We start from the raw sequence: 21016 nt of genomic DNA, 5'->3' as shown, positions 1-21016 counted from the left end.
TTTGAGAAAAGATTATTTCCTAATTTTCAGATAACAGTCAGGTTTGACTGACCCATTGATTTTGGCTTCATGAGACCCAGAAATAGAACCAAGTCAATCTGCTTAAGCTTCTAATTTAGAGAACTATGAGCTAGTAAATGGGTGTTGTTTTAAGCCACTAATTTCGTGGTCATTTGTGAAAGCAGCAGTGGAAAACTAATGAAACTATATTAAATATAAAATATTTCTTTTGTTGCCTGTGCATTGAGGGTTTAAAAAAATCTTTTCCCATATCAATGTCAAATGATTTTTCATCTAAGTTTTAGTTGATAGTTTTAGTAGTTAGCCTTTTGTCTATTTCTTGTTGATTTTGCTTGCTGAGCATCGTAAGAGTGCAGATTTATAGCATTTCCCTAAGACCATTTATTGAAGAGGCTTCCTTTCCCCACTCCCTGTTCTTGGTTCCTTTGTCTATTCTTTTCCACTGTTGTATTTGTCTGATTTTGTTACCAGTACCATCTGTTTTGATTAGCTTTTTTTAGTAGATTTTCTTGTAGTACATTTTGAGATAAAAATTCTCATTCAAAAAGTGAAAAAAAAAACCTTCACAAGAATAGGAAAAAATTCCAATACATAGAGCCAACAAAGGATTAGTATTCAGAATATATAAAGAGGGGCTGGGACATAGCTTAGTGGCAAAGCGCTTGCCTCCCAAGTGCAATGTCCTGGATTCAATCCCCAGTACCAAAAGGAAAGGACAAAAACAAAAACAAAGAATATATAAAGAATTCTCAAATCAATGAAAAAGAGAGAGCTGAAAAGAAAAATGAGGAAAAGTGGAAAGCATTTCCCAGATAAAAGGAAGAAGCGTGTAAGGCCAAGAAACACTTTCTAAAAAACTTCAGCTTCTATTGTTCTGTAATAGCAACAAATTATAAAATTAATTTTAAGGATATATTTTATAATAATAAAAAAACCATCGACTACCATATTGTAAGCGATTGTTTTTCTGTTTGTTGAGCTAGTTTGTTTTTATGAATAAGCTCTTCCATCTCTCTTCCTTTTTTCTACTGGAATGTATTTGTTTAATTATCAGCCCATTTCTATACATCTTGCTCTATACATGTTTAGGCAGCTCTGACTAGGCACCTAATTTGAAAGCAGTGGAGAATAACAGTTGTGAGCTCAGGTTCTGGAGCCATATAGCTTCTGTTTGGATTCTGATGACTTGGGAGATCTTGGACCTGCTACTTAAACCCCTGTGCTTCAATTTTTTGGGGGGGAGGGGGGTCCGGTCGTGGGGCCTGAACTCTGGGCCTGGCACTGTCCCTCAGCTCTTCAGCTCAAGGCTAGCGCTTTACCACTTGAGCCACCTTCCCAGCCCTTGTGCTTCAATTCCTGTAATTTGCCCCTTAGTGGGTTTTTTTTCCCCCACTCATCATCTAAGACCAATTGTTTTCTCTATAGTTGGTATACTATTTCTTATTTTGCACACTTTGGTACAGAAAAGAGGGATTAGTGATCTGTCATCTTCATTAGAACCCCTGGACTCTGCTCTGTTTCCTATGTGTCTTGTACATGGTTCTGCTCATCTGTCCAGTGGGGTTATGTATCCTGGTCCTATGGAATTGGGAACTAGCCTCCTGCTTCAGCTCATCTGCCTGATTCAGTGGGGAGCCATACCTTTCCCTTCTGTTAAAATGGCGTTATCTTTATTTACACACTGTCACATTCTTTCCTTGTAACTACTTCTACTTTTCAGTCATAAAAGGAAAAATGCATTGTTCAGTTCTTTTCATTTTCCATGATGCAAAAACCTCAGGAACTTAACTAGTACCGCTTCTGAGGGAGAAGGGATGTATGTCATGGATGTTGTTTCTTTTTTGTCCATCAGCTATTTTCTTTTCTTTTAAAAATTACTTTTAGTTGTGTCTGTTTCTGTGTAAGATTGTTGTCATTAACTTTTTTATTTAGTTTTGACTTTAAGAAAGTACTTGAAAGGTGAAGATAGGAGGATTGTAGTTTGAGGCAGGGATTGGCAAAGTTTGTAAGATCCCAAATCAAACAAACAATCTAAGTATGGTCCTGTATATCTGTGGTCCCAGACACTCAGGAAACAGAGTTAAGAAGATTGGCATCCAAGACAAGTATGGGTAAAAGCATGAAATCCTACCTAAAAAACAAACTAAAAGCAAAAGGACAGGGGACATGGTTTAAAATGGTAGAGTAGCGTGAGTTAGAGTTCAATCCCTACTACCAGTAAAGTAAGAGAGAAGAGAGTGAAGAGTTAATAATACAGGGAGGTAGAGGGAAGGGGGAGGAGTAGGAAGGAAGGAAAGAGGGAGAGAAAAAAGGAAATATTTTATTCAATATTGGGTGATGGGATTTTTTTTTTTGCCAGTCCTGGGACTTGAACTCAGGGCCTGGGTATTGTCCCTACCTCTTTGTGTTCAAGGCTAGCACTCTACCACTTGAGCCACAGCGTCACTTCCAGCTTTGTCTGAGTGGTATATTGGAGATAAGGAGTCTTTCCTACCTGGGCTGGCTTTGAATCATAATCCTCAGATCTCAGCCTCCTGAGTAGCTAGCATTACAGGCATAAGCCACTGGTACTTGTCTGAAATATTTCTTTTGAGCCTCCCACAAGTAAAAACTCTATAACATAGCAACATCCCCAGTCAAGGTGCTAGGAATTCTGTGTCACAGTTTCACTTGGCTTTTTTGACCCAGAAATCAGCTAAAGTACACTAAAACCAGCTTTTGTGTGACTATTTTTCCTCATCTCTGGAGCTGAGCATGTAATTCCATTTTCTTATTTTTCTTAAGAACTCTTGGAAGTGTCTTAAATTTTATATGTCTTTGTTGGCAAAATGCTGAAATAAAATTTTCTTAACTCCTTTTTAAAATCTCCAGCAGTAAAAGTTTATCCATTTTTTCCTCTTGTCTTCCTATTTCAAATTTAATTTTTAGGAATCTGCCTAAATATCTTTGCTTTCTTGTTCTTTATATTTCTTCTCTTCCATATTTTTATTTATTTGTTTATTGTTTATTTTACTCTGTGTGCATGCAAGCATGCACATGTGCATACATGCTCATTTCTAGTTTGGGCCTGGATGCTCTCCATGAGCTATTTTGCTCAAGACTAGCATTCTGTCACTTAAGCTCCATGTCCAGCTTTCTTTCTTTCTTTCTTTTCTTTTTTCTTTCTTTCTTTCTTTTTTTTTTTTTTTTTGGGTGGTCAGTTGGAGATAAGAGTCTCATAGACTTTCCTGCCTGGTCTGGCTTTGAACTGTGTTCCTCAGATCTTAGCTTTCAGGGTATCTAAGATTACAGGCATGAAACACTGGTGCCCAATTCTTCCTAACTTTGTAGTCATGCTGTTCCTCCACTAATCTCAACTTTCACCTTTCAAGAATTTATAATAATTCTTGTATACTGTTCTCTGTCCTTCTGAAGCACCTCAGAACTGATTAGAAACAGAGCAGACACAGAGGTGTGTCAGTAACAGGTGTTGTGGAACACCTCCCAGAGCTTTGCTCTGAGGTCAAGGTGTTCCTTCCCTCTGCAACTATAGGGGTGCAGCTAAAGGTTTGCTGGAAATTCCTGATAGCTAAAGAAAGGCTGTTCACTCAAGGTCATGCCCCCTTCGCGGGGGAATATACACCCAGTGGCTTGAATGTGGTCTAGTTCTGTTGCTTCAAGGTAGTAACTGCGAAGATATGTTCAAAAGTAGCAGCTTCTGAAAGGAGTCTTCTCTTTATACCCCATTGCAACCCATTCCATTTCCCTAACTCTTCACAGATACCTTCAGAAAGCACTTCCTGATAAACTCTCCACATGGAAATAGGACAAGTCTACTTCCTGGGGAAATAGCTTTTCTTCTAGTCCTAAAATCTAGGGCACTAATAATATGTACACACAAATAGAGAAGAAATAGAGAATAAGCAATTAGAGCAAAATGTTAACAATTGTTGTACATGGCTAGTGACTATGTAGATTTGTTGGTGGCTATTCCAACTTTTCTGTTACATTGAAATTATGAAAAAGGAAAGCCTAAAAAATACCAAGAGAAATAATAGTTGCTTGAAGATGCTTAAGTATAATTATGTTCCAATTAATGAAATTATAATCAGGTTTCCAAAATTACAATTCTCCAAAAGTTAGAGACTTAATCACCATAAGAATTTACTTTTTAAATCAGTTCTTCTTTAGCCCACTGCATATTTTCTGTGATGGAATGCATTGTCTTTCTTTTTTTAAAAACAAAACAAAACAAACAAACAAACAAACAAAAAAAAACACTGAGGGACAGCGCCCAGGCCCAGAGTTCAAGCTCCACGACCGACAAAAAAAAAAAAAAGAATATTTAAAAAAAAAAACAACAAAAAAAACAGTCTCACTGTATTTCTCAGCCTGGCCTCCAGTTCTTGGGCTCCAGTGATCCTCCTGCTTAGCCTCCCAGGTAGCTGAGACTACAGCATGCTTCTGAAAAGTTAATTTTAGTTAAAAATCAATGACTTGATTTACTTAAATTACACCTGAAATGATCCTATTGATCCATAGGAACCATGTTTATTAGAACTAAAAAAATGAACAGTTGGAAAATGTGTAAAATTTATGGAGTATTTGTATTCCGAGTATGCCGTTGCATTGTTAGTCTGATAGTCTCACTGACAGTTTGATATCTGATCTAAGAACTATTACAGTGCTCACAAGTTCTACTTTGAGATATTATCAAAGTAGTGCAAACTTAACAGGGTCTATAGCTTTTCTAGATACAAAGTACTTACAACTTTGATATCTCAGTCCTCATCTCAGAGTGACTCCATAATGTCATTTCCTGCAGCATCTTTACCATGTCTCTGAGACTTCTCATTCACCTATTTACCCTCATTAGTCTGTGATTTCACAGTCTCAATTGACAATAGTAATGATTCCACTGAAGATCTAAATATTTTCTTTCCTTTCACTTTGCTTGTGAAAATCTAGAAATAAATATTGTATGATCACCTAATCTAATTAAGCACACTTCACTTGTAGTGTTCTGCTCATACTTAAAAAAAGAGAGAGAATTTCCATGGTTTTTTTGTATTCTGATTGCTTTTCTCTTACCCCATGTTACTTTAGGCCAAAATGCATTCCCAAATATCAAGATATATTTCTTTCACCGTTCTTACTATTCTTCCATGTTTCTCACAATTGTCTTCAAAATTAGTTTTCATTAACCTATTTCAATGATGTGTAAAGCCTGTCTATGTTATTTCAAAGATAATTTTGTTGGTGAAGACTGAAGGAATGATAATACAGCTCCTGATTAAATCTGAGCAATGTAGACAGATGATCTAAGCCCCAAATCACCCTGCTTGCCAATATTAATTATAAAATCTCCAACTCCAAATAAGCCCATTTTAATTATTCATTTTCATGTATGGTTGCAACAAAATGAAAAGATACAAACATAATAAAAAATTCCTCATTATTTCTTCAGTGTACCATACTTCCTCCTTTTGCTCTGCTTAGAGTAGTTTGTCTTCATTTACATTTATTAGAATCCCATCCTTCAAAGACTTTTTTAAATTTTCATTTTTAAGGTTCTTACTATAATTAGTTAATTCAAGAAAGTTCAGTATGTAACTCTTTTTATAAAATTTTGTTTATTGTAAAGATGCTTTACAGAGGGGTTTGTTACCCCTCGTTTTTCTCCTATTATCCTTTCCCTCCCTCCTCTCTCTTCCTCACTCCTCCCTACCCCCCAAGTTGTAAAGTTCATTTCCACCATAGTGTCTTGTATCACTGTTGCGATGGGTCCTCCTGTGTCCTTGTTTCCGCATTTTGTTATTACCCTTCCCCTCCTCAAATTAGATAAATGTACATACAAGATGGCACAGTACCAAAATCAAGTACAATGACAACAGCCTGTAATTCTTGTCTCATTGTTTCCTTTAAGTCTGTATGCTAGACTTATCTCCCTGGACAGATTGTACATGATATCAGAAGGCAGATACCATGTCTCATTCCATTGCTTTTCTTGTATAATCCTGAAGTGATTTTGAAAAATTTTGTATTTTCTTACAAATTTTTAGATTTTAGAAGAATAACTGTGAGATAATTCTGAAATATTACAAATGTTGACATAAAAGATAGAGAAAAAGTAAAACAAGTTGGGTATTGTGGTGCAAGTCTGTGATCTCAGCTGCTTGGGAAGGTGAGGCAAGAAGACCACAAGTTTGAGGCCAGCCTTAGCAACTTAGATCCTACATAATAAAATAAAAAGAGGGATGTAGCTCAGTAGCAGAACACTTGCCTAGCACGGGGAAAACTCTGTTTGCTCCTCTATACCACCAAAACAAACAAGAAATCATATCACTCTTTCACATGTATCTAAAGAGGTGTAAACATCATTGAAACAACAACTGCCATCTATCTGGGGGGAAAAACACATTTTAGTGCTTAGCTGCTGAAAATATCACATCATTCCTTTTTCTCCTTGAAATCATATTTTTAGTCCATATCCTTCACAGAATTTTATCCTTATGTAAGCTGTTTCATACTTGAAATTATTTTTCACATCAAATATATATATATATCTATATAAATTAAAATCATTTATCTCTTGCCCATGTAATTGTAACCCCTCTGTACAGTATTTTCACAATAAAAAAATCATTTATCTAACTATCTCTGAGCAAAAGCTTTAAGTGGTAAAATATTCCTTCCAGATTGACTTTTGGCCTGTGAAGCCCAAGTTGGTATTGAACTTGCTGTGTACTCCAGGCTAGCCTCTACTTTCCTAATCTAAGGTTATAGTGTGTCAGCATGCCCAACAAGACTGATTTCTTGCACAATTATTGTTGATATAGAGCTTATCAAAACCACATGGCTTCCTATACATTTTATAAATACTTGCCAAACATCAAGAATACAATTTTATTAGAACTGTGTGCTTTTATGAGATACATAGGACTATTCATTTACCCATATGTACATATTGCTTATTATTAAATATATGCCAAGTTCATTATCAATTCTGTTTCTGTTTTACATTTTCATGGGTTTAAATACTATGAAAATTAGTTCATGCAAATTACACTTGGGGCTATAGGGTGTTTAATTAAAGGACTATCAATTCTATGAATTTCTTCTAAGTAATATGCCAACAATTATATAATGACTTATTACAAAAATATTTTTTATTTCTTGTTGACTGTTAAGTCTTCAGTATTATTGAAAGCAAAGAATTAGAAGCACCTTTGAAAAAAGTTTGTTAAAACAGTCATTAGAACTAATTTGCTTTCTCAATTTCTGGGAGTAATACCAAGAATCTTTTACCAAAATGTATCAAATAACTATTAATTAAACCTGTTAGAGTTTAACTTAATATACTCAGCAAGTGTGGAGAAAATAAAAATATTAATTTTCTTATATCTGTCAACACAGTAACTTTTTTGAAAAAATGATTTTATTATATAGCATATACATTAAATATGTTTCCATCCTGTTCAAAGCTACAAATTTAATCAGTTCAATTCTTGGAAAATATTTGCCAGGTAACCTACTTGGCAAAGCTAATTTTTATTGCCAAAGCAACTGGCCAGCTGGATTGTGGCTTAGTGGATAGAGTGCCTGTCCTAAGCAGTAGACACTGAGCTCAAATTCCAGTACTATCTTCCCCCTCCCCCCCAAAAAAAACCTCAGACAAATAAGATTTAAAGTATTTTCCCTGGAAAATACCTTACTTTCTTTACACAAACAAAATAATGTTCTGAATAACCTTCTCATTTCTGAATTCTCTCCTTAAGGTGAGGCTAGGACCCTATCTTGAGTCTGTTTCACTGATAACATGGAATCCTGCCCCCAGTTTTCATTGCTTTGCTCTCAGAGGATCCTCTCTTAGAAATGATACATCCTTTAATGATAGTTGGGAGATGAAAAGCACAAGGACATTACATGAAATTTGTTACCTATCCTGCCCCATACTGTAATATATAAGAGCAAATATCCTGGTATGTACAAGATATGTGAGAAAGAGCAATGTGTGGGTTTTGTGCCTTAAAGAAGTCCTCTTTAACCATTGTTTTAAACTATTGTTTGATGACTTAGAGGTTCTTATGTTTGAGAAGATATACCATAATAAAAATGGATAAGTGGTACATCTTTTTGTGAAGTGGGGGAAAGCTGGTTATGAATAGGAATAGAGAACTTATCTTGATACCTCTTTCAAAGATTACTTTCAAACCTAGTTAATTTGAAAGGTAGATGAATTTTTAGAATCATTGCAGGCAGACAATTTAAAAGGCACTAGTAGTGTACACCTATAACCCTAGCTACTCAGGAAATCAGATCTGAGGATCATGGTTCAAAACCAGCCCACTCAAGAAAATCCATAAGATTCTTATCTCCAATTAACCACCAATATACTGAAAGGGGGCCAGCTCTGACCTGTCAGGAGACTGAGATCTGAGGATGGTGGTTCGAAGCCAGTCCTGAGGAGGAATGTCCTGTAAAACTCTTTTTTTTTTTCTGTGAAACTCTTTATCTCCAATTAACTACCAGAAAACCAGAAGTGGCTCAGTGGCTCAAAGTGGTAGAATGTCAGTTTTGGATGAAAAGGCTCAGGGACAGCACCCAGGCCCTGAATTCAAGTCTAAGAACAACCCCCTCCCCACATACACACAAAGTAATAATGTGAGCCTACTTGGCCTCTGGGAAATACTCTACAATAGTTTGTGTGTACCAGTGTAAAGATAGCCTTCTAATACTTCCTTCTTATTGCATATAATAATATTCTGAGATAGAGTTGGTACTAACAATTTAGACTTTAGTTTTTCATTTGCAACATGGGGATTAACTGAGGGCCTTATGAATGTTAGAAAGTGCTTTATCATTTAGCTGCAAACCCAGCTTCAGAATTGGTACTAACACACAGTCAATAACACAGAGAGGCAAAAGCTATTGAGTCTGAAAAATACTAAATTTAGTAAATGTATGTAAGCAGAAATACTTATTTTTATTGATGTATTTTTTACATTAAAAAATTTTAAGTTGTGTTAAGTGTCTCTGTAGCTCACGCCTTGAGCTGAAGAGCTGAAGGTAAGAGACCAGGTCCATAGTTCAAGCCCCACACCACCACCAACAAACAAAGTTACTTGTCTTATCAGATAGCCTATACATTTCTGGTTGATGTCTTTTCGAACACATGAAATTCACAAAGCAATATCAAAATTCCTTACATACCAACTTGAACTAATTATAATTGTCATTCTTATATTGATGAAATTTCCTTTCAATAATCTTCACATTTACTAATTCTGTTTTCTGTGTTACATGTTACTACATACTATATTAAACCTATTATCATAAATGTTTCAAATAATAAAGCTATAAGAAAACTGTTCATTTGGGTAAGAGTTATGGAAATTAAGTTGTAGCACGTGTGTGTGTGTGGGGTCTGGGTTCTGTCCCAGTTTTTGTACTTAAGGATAGCCCTCTACCACTTGAGCCACACTTCCACTTTCTCCTTTCCAGGTTCATTGGAGATAAGAATCTCATGAACTTTACTACCCAGGCTGGCTTCCAACTACATTCATCAGATCTCAGCTTCCTGTGTAGCTAGGATTATAGGCATGAGCCACCGACACCCAGCAAGTTATATTTTTGAAATCATATTGAACTGCTAATTATTGTAAAGTGATTAGTAATTAGCTTAAAATGATTAATAATACTAGTAGATTATTATTGGTAGAGGATGTATATTTAGCAGGCAAAATGAATCTTGAGAGTTGGTTAACTTAAAAATTATGAACTAATGTAAAATATGACTTTTGCCAGAGTTGAATGTTGGCTTTTTGTTGTTAGCAGAAAATGCTCCCAAGATGGGAATGCCGCCAGAGCAGTGCAAGGACCTCCAGTTAGCTGCTGAAGTCCCACTGTCCAAGGAACCTCTGCCACTCAAGAAGAAGGCCTGGAAGTCAACAGAGGTGGGCATTGCCCAGGTTTCCTTCAGCTGTGGTAGCAAGTTACCAAGAATGTTGTGCTTTAAGGCAGGACAAGTATGTTATCTTACAGCCTGACCCTAGTCAGGTGAGAAGTCTGACCCTAGTCTCACTAGGCTAAAATTGGCATGTCTGCTGGGCTGCCTTCCTTCCTTTCTGGAAGATAGCTTGTTTTCTTGCCTCTCTCAGCTTTATATGTTTGTTCTAAGTGAAGCTTTGCTTATCTTTCCACATTTCTTCTTGGTATTTTTTGTTATACAGATTGAATTATCAAAGTTTTCTTTTATGATTTATGCACTTTTAAAAATCTTTAAGAGGGGCTGGGAAGGTGGCTCAGTGGTAGAGCGCTTGCCTTGCATGCCAGAGGCCCTGGGTTCGATTCCTCAGCACCACATAAGCAAAAAGAAAAAAGCCGGAAGTGGCGCTGTGGCTCAACTGGTAGAGCGCTAGCCTTGAGCTGAAGAGCTGAGGGACAGCGCCCAGGCCCAGAGTTCAGGCCCCACGACCGGACCCCAAAAAAAAAAATCTTTTAAGAAATTATTTCTTACGCTAATTTAACAAAAATCACATTTTCTAAGTATACATGCTCTAGAACTTTATTTGTGTGTATATAGACTATATTCTTTGAATTGCACATCATTGTCTACTGATTTACACTTTCTAAATAAAATAACTGTAAACTCACACCCAGATTCCTGGGTATCATTTACTCAGGGAATGAATGAACAGGGGAAGCAATTTCAACAACCTCTTCCTTATTTTCTTCTACCACTGCACAAGCAGGCTTCTTTCAGGGAATCAGTACAATAGCGCATCTCTCCCTGTTATACAAATGTATCAGTTTTCTGTTTCTTGGGTTGTTTTTCTTTTCTTCTCATTGTCATGTTGTACCCTTAAGTCCTCCTGTGGGAGGAAACTCCCAGAGCCAGTACCTGCTCTGTTTTTCTTCAATGTTCTCTGACCGTCTCGGACATATAGCTACATTTTTTTCTCTTCTTTTTCCATATACCTATTTGTTCTTCTTTGTACTTTCAAATGCCCACTCAACATCTTTAATTCAGTCATGTCACTCTTAAATTCCTACTTTTTTATTGCTTCATATCTATTAGTTATCTTTAAAGGACTCTCAAATGACTGAGTTTCAATACTATTTTTTTTTTTTTTTGGTTTATTTCATGCTGTAAGAGTGAATTCAGTTTTCTTTCTGTTTTGGAATATTGAATTGTTAGCTCATTTTTCAGGACTTGTTGTTGTGTCTACAGTCTAGTGTGCTTTTTACCCCTATCTGCGTAACAGGTTTTCACTTGCCTATTCCTGACTGCCGGGACTGTCTGTCCACATTAAGGACTTACTCTGGCAGCTTGAGGCGCTGTTCTTTTTCCTGGCTTCTGGTCCCCCAGACCAAGGGATACTGTGGTTTAGTTGCTAGAGAAGTTTGCGTCCTCTTACCTACCTCTGTGTAATACTTTTAGAAGCTACAGCCCCAAGCTGTGACTGACAAGTTAGTTCCACTTTCTTTATGAGCAGAGGATCCCCAGTGATTGAGCATAACTTCAGGCACTGAGCTCATGTTTAGCATTTCGGTTTCCAAAGGACACTTTCAACCTGTATTTATCCCTCCAGAGCTAAGCTCCTGATTTTCTCTGCCTTTTTCTGGATCCAGAGCTCTAATGTTCCATAGCTTTAGCCATTAGTGTGTTTCTGTTCATACCATCATCTGTAAAGACGTCAATCTTGGTGTGGGGTATGACCATATCTTTTTCTTTACATGTTTGGTTATAAAGATACTTAAAGAATCATTTGACTAGAAATTATGCCACTATAACTAATATGAAATTCTTGTTCACTTGTTTTTGTTTACTGTGTATTTTTCCCCTAGAAGGAAAGCTCCTTGATAGAAGAGTCTTTTTGGTGTTACTCATTACTGAATCATTAGATGACACATTTTTGTAGATGAGGAAGTAAATGACTAGCAGACACTATGTATTAGCTTTTCTTTCCTGTGACATTACTCGTTTGTGATACTCTACTTAGAGTACTTTGTGTAATATTTCTTGCCATAATTACTATGGAGGGGGTTGGAATTCTTTCTTGACCTTCTGTCATCAGCCCCAAACTCCAACCCAATTAGTTATTTGACTCAGCTGCTTTTGTAGCAGCTCAGAAAGCCACATTAACGTTGAAATTTCACTGTTGTTTAATTGCGTAATAACTCACAGATTGAAAATAGATTATCTTAGAAGACATTAAGATAAAATGATTTTTAAATTTGACATGTGCCTATTTATTGTTGATAGCTTTTAAGTAGAAAATAGACTGGAATCTCCTGTGTGTTTGGGAGCCAGACATAAGCTATCTAGGATTTTATATCCATTTTAAAATTTTGATTATTGTTTTTTCACATTTTACAAAACCCCTCTTACTGATTTATATCATTCCATATATTATGTCACAAAGAACATGGTGCCCTTTTCTCAAAAGAAGTTAAGAAGCTGGCTTTTCTTTTTCAAAGCATGCCTGACTTTATCATAGCAATTACCCACATCCTTTTGACAAACATCTCTCCTATCACTGCAGGAGCATCCGTTGTAATCCAATATGCCCTCTTCAGTAGTCTGCTACTGTAGCAGAAGACACCTAACAAGTTGAACAGTAAAGCAGATTGTGGTTGCAAGTGAATTGTACCTATATTAACATTTTCATGTTCCAAGTACAGAACAAGAAATAAATTTTGTTATTGATTGCTTAGGCAGAATGAGAGTGCTTAAAGATATCTTTTAAAACTTTAAGTAGATACATCTTTATTCTCTCCACATATGGAAGAAAAATTACCTTAAAAGCAGTGAACAAAATTCAGAGCAGGATAGAGCTTTCAAAAGCAGAATAGTGCTTCCTAAGTGATACTTTCAAAACTAAGTAAAGCCTCTACATCTCAACAGGCATGTCTGTTTTCTCTTTCATACTGTCCAGAATATTTATTAAATTTGCCAATAAGGTTATTTACAGCTTTTCACCACCTCAAAAGCCCTCTTTTTCTTGCTAGAGGAGATTGAACATTGCGATTGTAAATTTTTTTTGTCTCAGTTGTTCCCATGGCAACAGATAGGGATGCTGTGGAGTGGCTCCCACAAAATTATAGTTGACCAAAATCTTCAGTCTAGTTGTGAGTTACTGAATGATAGTGTAGATGACGAATGTTTATCTTCTACCACTTGCACTTGCTGTATTTTCCTACATGAAGAATATACAAATTGTATCTTCTGGCTTATTTCCATGCCATGTATTATATTTACAAAAATTAGACTTCATCAAAGTTGTTTGAGAAATGGAAATTAAGCTTTCCTCCAATTATACTTATTTATCATTCTGGTTTTTTTGTTTTGTTTTTGCTGGGTCGTTGCTTCATGTGTGAAAGTACTTTTTGTTTTCGTGTTTGTGCTTTTACTATTTCTTTTTTAATTAAAAAATTCTTAGTACTAAAATCCAAACAATGTAAAAGGTCAAAGAATGAAGAAAAAAATGTTTTCTTGTTTCATTGCTCTTGCTTTCCTCTCCCAAAAGCACCTACTACTAGCTTTTTTTTGGTCAGTTGTGGGGCCTGAACTCTGGGCCTGGGTGCTGTCCCTCAGTTCTTCAGCTCAAGGCTAGCGCTCTGCCACTTCCAGCTTTTTCTGATTATGTGATGCTGAGGAATCAAACCCAGGGCCTCATGCATGCAAAGCAAGCACTCTACCACTGAGCCACCTTCCCAGCTCCTACTAGCATTTTTTAAAATGAGTTTTGGGGAAAGCTTTTATGTAAGCACATTATTGTTTTACCTAAATGGAATCATTCAATATTTATTGCTTGATTGCCTGCGCAACACTAACAAAAAATCTTTCTACATAATAAATGTAATCATTTATTGTATGCTGTTCCAAAATAGGGTTCTTTTGCTAAACTACATATTATAAGCCTATTTCTATACCAGTTCTTATAGCTATGTTGTATTTTTGAGGTATAAATTAATCTTTAATCATTCCCTATTGATAATCATCCTCAGGATTTTTTATTATTTTATTTATTAAAAGCAGAGTTTCCATTAAGAACCTCATATATATAATCATGATCCTGTCCTGGACATAGAATTGCAGTACTTACTTTTAGTTGTGAAAGTTACTGTGAAGTTGCCATCCCAAAACTTGCACCAATTATACCTACTACCCATGTATGGGAGTGGCTCCTCCTCTTACTTTTTCATATTTGTGAAAATATTTTAATAGAATTATATGTAAAAGTCAGCAACTTTTTGTTTTGTTTTGTTTTATTTTTTGTCGGTCATGGGGCTTGAACTCTGGGCCTGAGCGCTGTCCCTCAGCTCTTCAGCTCAAAGCAAGCACTCTACCACTTGAGCTACAGCGCCACTTCCAAAGTCAGCAACTTTTGATGTGCTTATTATTGAGCATTTATGTTTCTTTTTATTAACTCTATTCATGTTTGATAGTTTTCATATTTGATTTTTCATGTTTTTCTTCTCTTTTCTTAGTACTGGGGTTTGAACTTAGAGCCTTGTGCTTGCCAGGTAGGTGTTCTACCTCTGAGCTATACCCTAGCCCTTTTTTGCACTGGTTGTTTTTGAGAAGTCTTACTTCTTGGCCAGGCATGTGTTTGGCCCATGATCTACCTATTTTATACTTCCCCTAATAGCTAGGATAACAGATGCATGCCACTACAACCAGTTCTTAGTTGAGAAGTGATCTCTCCAACTTTTCTGCCTGGTCTCCAACTTTTCTGCCTGGACTGGCCTTGACAGTGACTCTACCAATCTTAGCCTCCCAAGTAGCTTGATCTCTCATCTTCTTATTATTAAAATTAAATTTCTTGAGATCTAGCCCAGGGTCTCATTCATGAAAAGCATTCTACCACTGAGCCACATCCCAAAGCTGCTTTCCTATCTGTTTTTTTGTTGTTGTTGTTGTTGGTCGTGGGGGCTGAACTCTGGGCCTGGGTGCTGTCCTTCAGCTCTTCAGCTCAAGGCTAGCGCTCTACCACTTGAGACACAGTGACACTTCTGGCTTTTTCTGCTTATGTGGTGCTGAGGAATCAAATCCAGGGCCTCATGCATGCAAGGCAAGCATTGTACCACCGAGCCACCTTCCCAGACCCTCCTACCAGGTTTTAAGACCTGTTTATCTATTGAAGAATTAGCTCATTGACCATCTTGTTAATCTATTTGTTTTCAGTTTTCCATTTAACTTTTTTTTTTTTTCTGGTCCTGGGGCTTGAACTCAGACTTGGTGCTGTCCCTGAGCCTCTTTGGGCTCAAGACTAGTTCTTTACCACTTGAGCCACAGCACCACTTGTGGCTTTTTCTGATTAGTTTATTGGAGATAAGAGTCTCATGGATCTTTCTGCCTGGGCTAGCTTTGAACTGTGATCCTCAGATTTCAGCCTCCTGAGTAGCTAGTATTATAGGCATGGGCCACCAGCACCTGGCTCCATTTAACATTTTGACTTTTTGACCTTTTTTGCCTTATAAAAGTCTGTAGTTTTCCTGTAGTCAAATTTACTTGTCTTTCCTTTATTACTTCTAGATTTAAGTATTCTTATAAAGACTTGTCTTACTCTAATACTTAATAAGAAATCACCTTGGCTTTTAGAAAAAATGACAATTTTAAGTTTAGAACAGAATTGAGCAGAAGGTATTTCCACCACATTCACAGCCTCCTTCACCATCAGGATCCTCTACCAGAATGAACCTATAGTTTTTTTTTTTTTTTTTGTCGGTTGTGGGGCTTGAACTCTGGGCCTGGGCACTGTCCCTCAGCTCTTCAGCTCAAGGCGAGCGCTCTACCACGTGAGCTACAGCGCCACTTCCGGTTTTCTGGTGGTTTATTGGAGATAGGAGTCTCACTCTCACGGTCTCTCCTGCCCGGGCTGTCTTTGAACCGTGATCCTCAGATCTCAGCCTCCTGAGTAGCTAGGATTACAGGCGTGAGCCACCAGCGCCTGGCTGAACCTATAGTTTTAAGTTGTAATCAAAGTCTGTAGTTTACATTGGGATTCACTCTTGGTATTATACATCTGTGAGTTTAGATAAATGTGTAATGACACCAATCTACCACTATAGTATTATACAGAGTAGCTTCATTGCTGTAAGCATCCTTACATAATTAAAAAGTGCACGATTAAGTTAAATAAGTTAAATAAAGTTAAATAAGTTTACCTTGCATTTAGTTGTTTTTTTCTATGATGTCAGTATTTTGACTCCAGATTTCTGAGTATAATATGGACAGTGACCATGTGATATTCTATTAGTATCATTTTTTATATCCTTGACTACTGGGATTCTTAGCATAGGAAAAAGGATATATGAATGTTAAATATAAGATATCATCATAATCCAACAGACTTGAGTTGAATTGGCAATATACCAACATAAACTCATGTGATTCCTTATATCAGCAAACTAAAGGAGAAAAATCATAACATGATCTGTTGATGTAGTAAAGCGCTTGACAGAATTCAATACTCATTAAAAAAAACTAAATGAAATGTAAAAGTGGGCAAATGATATGAACAGTCATTTTGGCAAATACAGATGTAAATAAGCACATGAAAAAAATAAAAATAGTGACAGTTTCCAGTGATGGTGAATAGCTACTCTGGAAAACAGTTTAGTAACTTCCTATAAAACAGAACCTGAAACTCCCATATGGCTCAGAAATTACCCTCCTAGTCATTATCCTACTGAAAGGAAAACCTACTTACATCCTACTAAAACCTGTATATAAATGTTCATAGCAGTTGTTTTTTTTTTTGGGGGGGGGGGTCCGGTCGTGGGGCCTGAACTCTGGGCCTGGGCACTGTCCCTCAGCTCTTCAGCTCAAGGCTAGCGCTCTACCACTTGAGCCACAGCGCCACTTCCGGCTTTTTTCTTTTTGCTTACGTGGTGCTGAGGAATGGAACCCAGGGCCTCAGGCGTGCAAGGCAAGCGCTCTACCACTGAGCCACCTTCCCAGCCCCTGTTCATAGCAGTTTTATTTGTAATTGCCCTAACGTAAAAACAATCCAGATATCCTTAAATGGTAAAACACCCATGCCATGGATGTTCCTCAACTGTGAGAAGGGGGAAGCAAATTGATACACACAAGAATCTGTATGGATGTCTAAGAATTATACTAAGCATACAAAAAAAGCAAACAAATCCCAAAAGGTTGCATACTGTATGCTTCTATTCTTATAACAATTTAAATGTCAAAATTACAGAAACGGAGAACAGATTAGTAGGAAAAGATTTATAGAAGCAGTAGGAGATAAGTATGGTTATTATAAAAGAGACCCAAGGAGTCCTGTGACTATGATGAAAATATTCAGTTAATGTCAGTATCCCAAATGAGACTTACTTTTAGTTTTTTTCAACTCTTGGGTTTTTTCCTGTTTTATGTCAGGACCTGATGCTGTTTTATGATGAAGACCCAAAGCCAATTTTGCCAACAGTACCTCCTTGTATTATCTCTTCAACTACAAGTTTGTCCGAAGGAGAGGCAGAAGTCTGTAACCTCTGGGATACAGGTAATTTGGCTAAGGGATGGAAGTTTACATGAATAAGAAGCACTAAGAAGGAAATATACAAATCGTAGATTTTATTTTGTTCATGGTAGCAACAGTTAACTCTTAATGTGGTCAATGAAAGACCAGCATGATATTCAGTCCACACAGTGTCCTATAATCTTGTTTTGTCATTTGTTTCCTTCTTTTTCCTCCTCTTTTTCATTTTGTTTCAAAAGTAACAATGAGGTGTACAAGTCGTTATGTCAAAAAACGAACTTTACAACTTTGGTGGGGGAGGAAGGCGGGGAGGGAGGATGCGAAGGGACAGGAAGGGGAAAACAAAGCAGGAGGCTACAATGCTTGATAAGAAATGTGCTCATTATCTTACCCACGTAATTGTAACCCCCCTGTATGGTATTTTCACAATAAAAACATATTAATAAAAAGTAACTACAAGCCTTAAATATTCTGTAATGTATTGTAAAAATAAAAAATTAATTTTAGTTTCTGGTTTTTATTAACTTTTGATAGTTTGCTTTTCTAAGCAAATATGCAAAAAGGCAGCTATTTAATACATATCCTACAAATTAATCATCTCTTGAATAATTGGCATTAGAGAAAGACAAAGTACAAAATTACACAAATCTGGCCTCCAGTAAGTCCTAGCTGGACTGTACCGCTTAGTCAAGGTCCTTTAAGATCTGACTGCCAGAAGACCAAGTCTGTGGTTTTTTTTTTTGTGAACTCTCCATTTGCAATACTTTCTTTCTCTCAGTCTTCTCAGCACATTAGGTGGAATGTCTCTTGCTAAGGTAGGAATAAGCTGTTTTGCTTTGATGTGCATCCAGGCATTCTTTCCTTCATCACAAGGCTGTCTCATGGTGAGCTCAGTCTTCTCCCTCTTACTGGATCACACATCTCAAATTTTCCCCTTATATAGCTCCTCAGTATCCAAAATATAAAAGTTGTGGAACATTAGTATAGATTTATTTTATTTTACAAACTCACATTCATGTGTATCATTTCTTATAAAGCCAGTTTATGAGAACACTGAAGATATTTTAATAAGCACAAAAACAAGATTTGGGGGTCATAGTGATATTTGTATACCATGGTATTCACATAAATAGTTATAAATGGCTACAATTTTTAGACAGCTTGTTTGGTATTCTTAAAATAAAGTCAACAGATCCCAAATCCAGAAGCTTGGAAGAAGAACAGCAATGTTATATTCTAACATTGCCTAACATTTTTCACTCCTAACATTTTTTTAAAATAGACTTTGTATAAGAGCAATTTTAGATTCACACTGAAATTGAGTAGAATGTATAGAGTTTGCATATTCCCCATGTACAGCCTTCTTCACTATCAATTTTCCATACCCAAAGGGTGCATTTGTTACAGTTGATAAACCCATGTAGACATGGTCATCATTCTAAGTCCTTAGTTTATGTTAGGGTTACTCTTGATATTGTGTATAGTTTGTGTTAGCGTTACTCTTGATATTGTATATTCTGTGGGTTTCACAAATGATATGTTTTTATGCGCAATTGTACTGAGTAGTTTCACTGCTTTAATAATCCTCTGTGTATCATCTATTCATCCCACCTATCCCCAAGCCTCTGGCAACCACTGATCTTTTTACTGTCTCCACAGTTTTTCCTCTTCCAGAATGCCACAGAGTTGGAATCATAATCTGTAATCTTTTCAGATTGGCTTCTTCCAGTTGGTGGGATGCATTGAAGGTTCTTCTATCTCTTTTCATGGCTTGATCCTCATTTCTTTTGAGTGCTGAATAGGATGGGCCCCAGTTCATCTAACACCTAGTATAGGACATTTGAGTACTTCAAGTTTTGGCAGTTATGGGTAAAGCTGCTTATAAATATCAGGGGCAGATTTTGTGTGAGCATATTTTCCCATTTAACATTTTAAAACAAGTAAATGTGAGCATTGGAGGTAACCCTATAGAGGAAAAGAAAGTTATGCAACACATTGCAATGATCCCACTATATACTGGGCTTAGACCCATCTTAATTAGTGACCTTGTTCTTGTTTTTTTTCTTTTCTCCAGTCTTTCCTTGACTTTCTTTAAATACCTTGCTAAAATGTAGATCTTAGCATTTCATTCCCAGTTTCAAAACATTCAACAGAGCCAGGCACTGGTGGCTGAAGCCTATCTATACTCCTGGCTAATCAAAAGGCTGAGATTTTTTTTTTTTTTTAATCTGATTCAAAGCCAACCTGGGCAGAAAATCCAGTGCACTCCCATCTCCAAAGCAACCAGCAAAAATCAGGATGGAGGTATGACTTAAGTTGTGGAAAGCTAGCCAGCCAAGGGAGCAATCCAAGCGTGAGGTCTTTAATTCACACTCTAACAGGAAAAAAAAAAAAGTAACAGTTCTTAACTGTTAATCAAGAGAACTCTGATTTCCTTGATATCATCATGTAAAACTCCCTTAGTTTGGTCTCAAGCCAATTTTTCAGTCTGTGTCACTCAAAACTGCAATTATTTACAATGTTCTGTGACATTTATTGCATCTCTTGTTTCTTCTCTTTAGAATGCTTTTGTTCTGGTCACTTTGGCTATATAACACATTGCCCTAAAACTTTGCAAGGTAAAGTAACCGTTTATTATGTTCATGAACTCTCAGAGTGAGGAATTAGGACAAGGCACAGTAGGGATGGTTTATCTCTGCTCCATGATGTCTATCTGGGCCTCAGCTGGGGAATTTAAAGGCTGGGCAGGAATCCTCTTGAGCTTACTTTCTTAAGTGTCTGGCAGTTGCTGCTGGCTGTTCCCAGAGGCCTCAGTTCCTCTCTACATGAGTCTATTTGTTTGGTCTTTCCACTCTGACTTATTTGAGCTTCCTCACAGCTTGGTGGCTGGGTTCCCTGGGTGAGCATTCTATGGAAGCAAAGACCCATTAGAAACTGAATAATCTCAGAAGTCATACTGTGCTGCTCAAGGCAATCACAAGTTTCAAGGGAGAGGGCATGTAGGCACACCTCTTCATGGAGGAGTGTCAGTGTCAATTGAAAGAAAATCATGTTGGGTGGGGAATATGTTATTACAGTCATCTTTGGAAAATGTAATCTGCTACAGCCTTCCACCAAATTATAAATTGCCTGACAAAATCCTATCCAAACAGCAAGGCCCAGAGAAAATGCCACCACTGCTGAAAAATCTCCAACTGGCTTATAACACAAGCCAGCTTCTTTTCACAATGTTCCATAGGGGTTTTTCCATACCTCTGTTATAGAATTATTAGGTCATAATAATTTTATAAATTATATTTACTTTACAGTTATATAAGCTAATAAGTGAATAAACTCCTATTTTAACAATTCAGTCTAGGTAAAGCTACCTGTCCCCACTCTCCTTTACTCTAAAACACTTGTCTCCCCAAGGTTATTAGCAATTTGGTTGTTTTCTAGGCTTTCCTCTGCATTTCTATGCAAATGTAAATGTGTGTTTAGAAGTACATAGCATTGACTTTATTTTGTTTTAAAGA

General features: G+C 36.8%; 1 protein-coding gene across 1 annotated transcript in view; it reads left to right on the top strand.

Annotated features, from left to right (window-relative positions):
• Positions 1-21016, top strand: part of Enthd1 (ENTH domain containing 1) — a 92111-nt gene that overhangs the window by 23318 nt on the left and 47777 nt on the right. The window contains exons 3-4 of the mRNA XM_042697990.1: positions 9838-9956; positions 17402-17525. Of these exons, the coding sequence (XP_042553924.1) occupies positions 9838-9956; positions 17402-17525 (243 nt within the window). The remainder of the gene's footprint in view (positions 1-9837; positions 9957-17401; positions 17526-21016) is intronic.

Source organism: Dipodomys spectabilis, unplaced genomic scaffold (genome assembly GCF_019054845.1).
Source record: "Dipodomys spectabilis isolate Male_0828 unplaced genomic scaffold, ASM1905484v1 ptg000230l, whole genome shotgun sequence".
Taxonomy (NCBI): Eukaryota; Metazoa; Chordata; class Mammalia; order Rodentia; family Heteromyidae; genus Dipodomys; species Dipodomys spectabilis.
The sequence above is the reverse complement of the archived record's forward strand: the minus strand, read 5'-3'. Positions and strand labels throughout refer to the sequence as shown.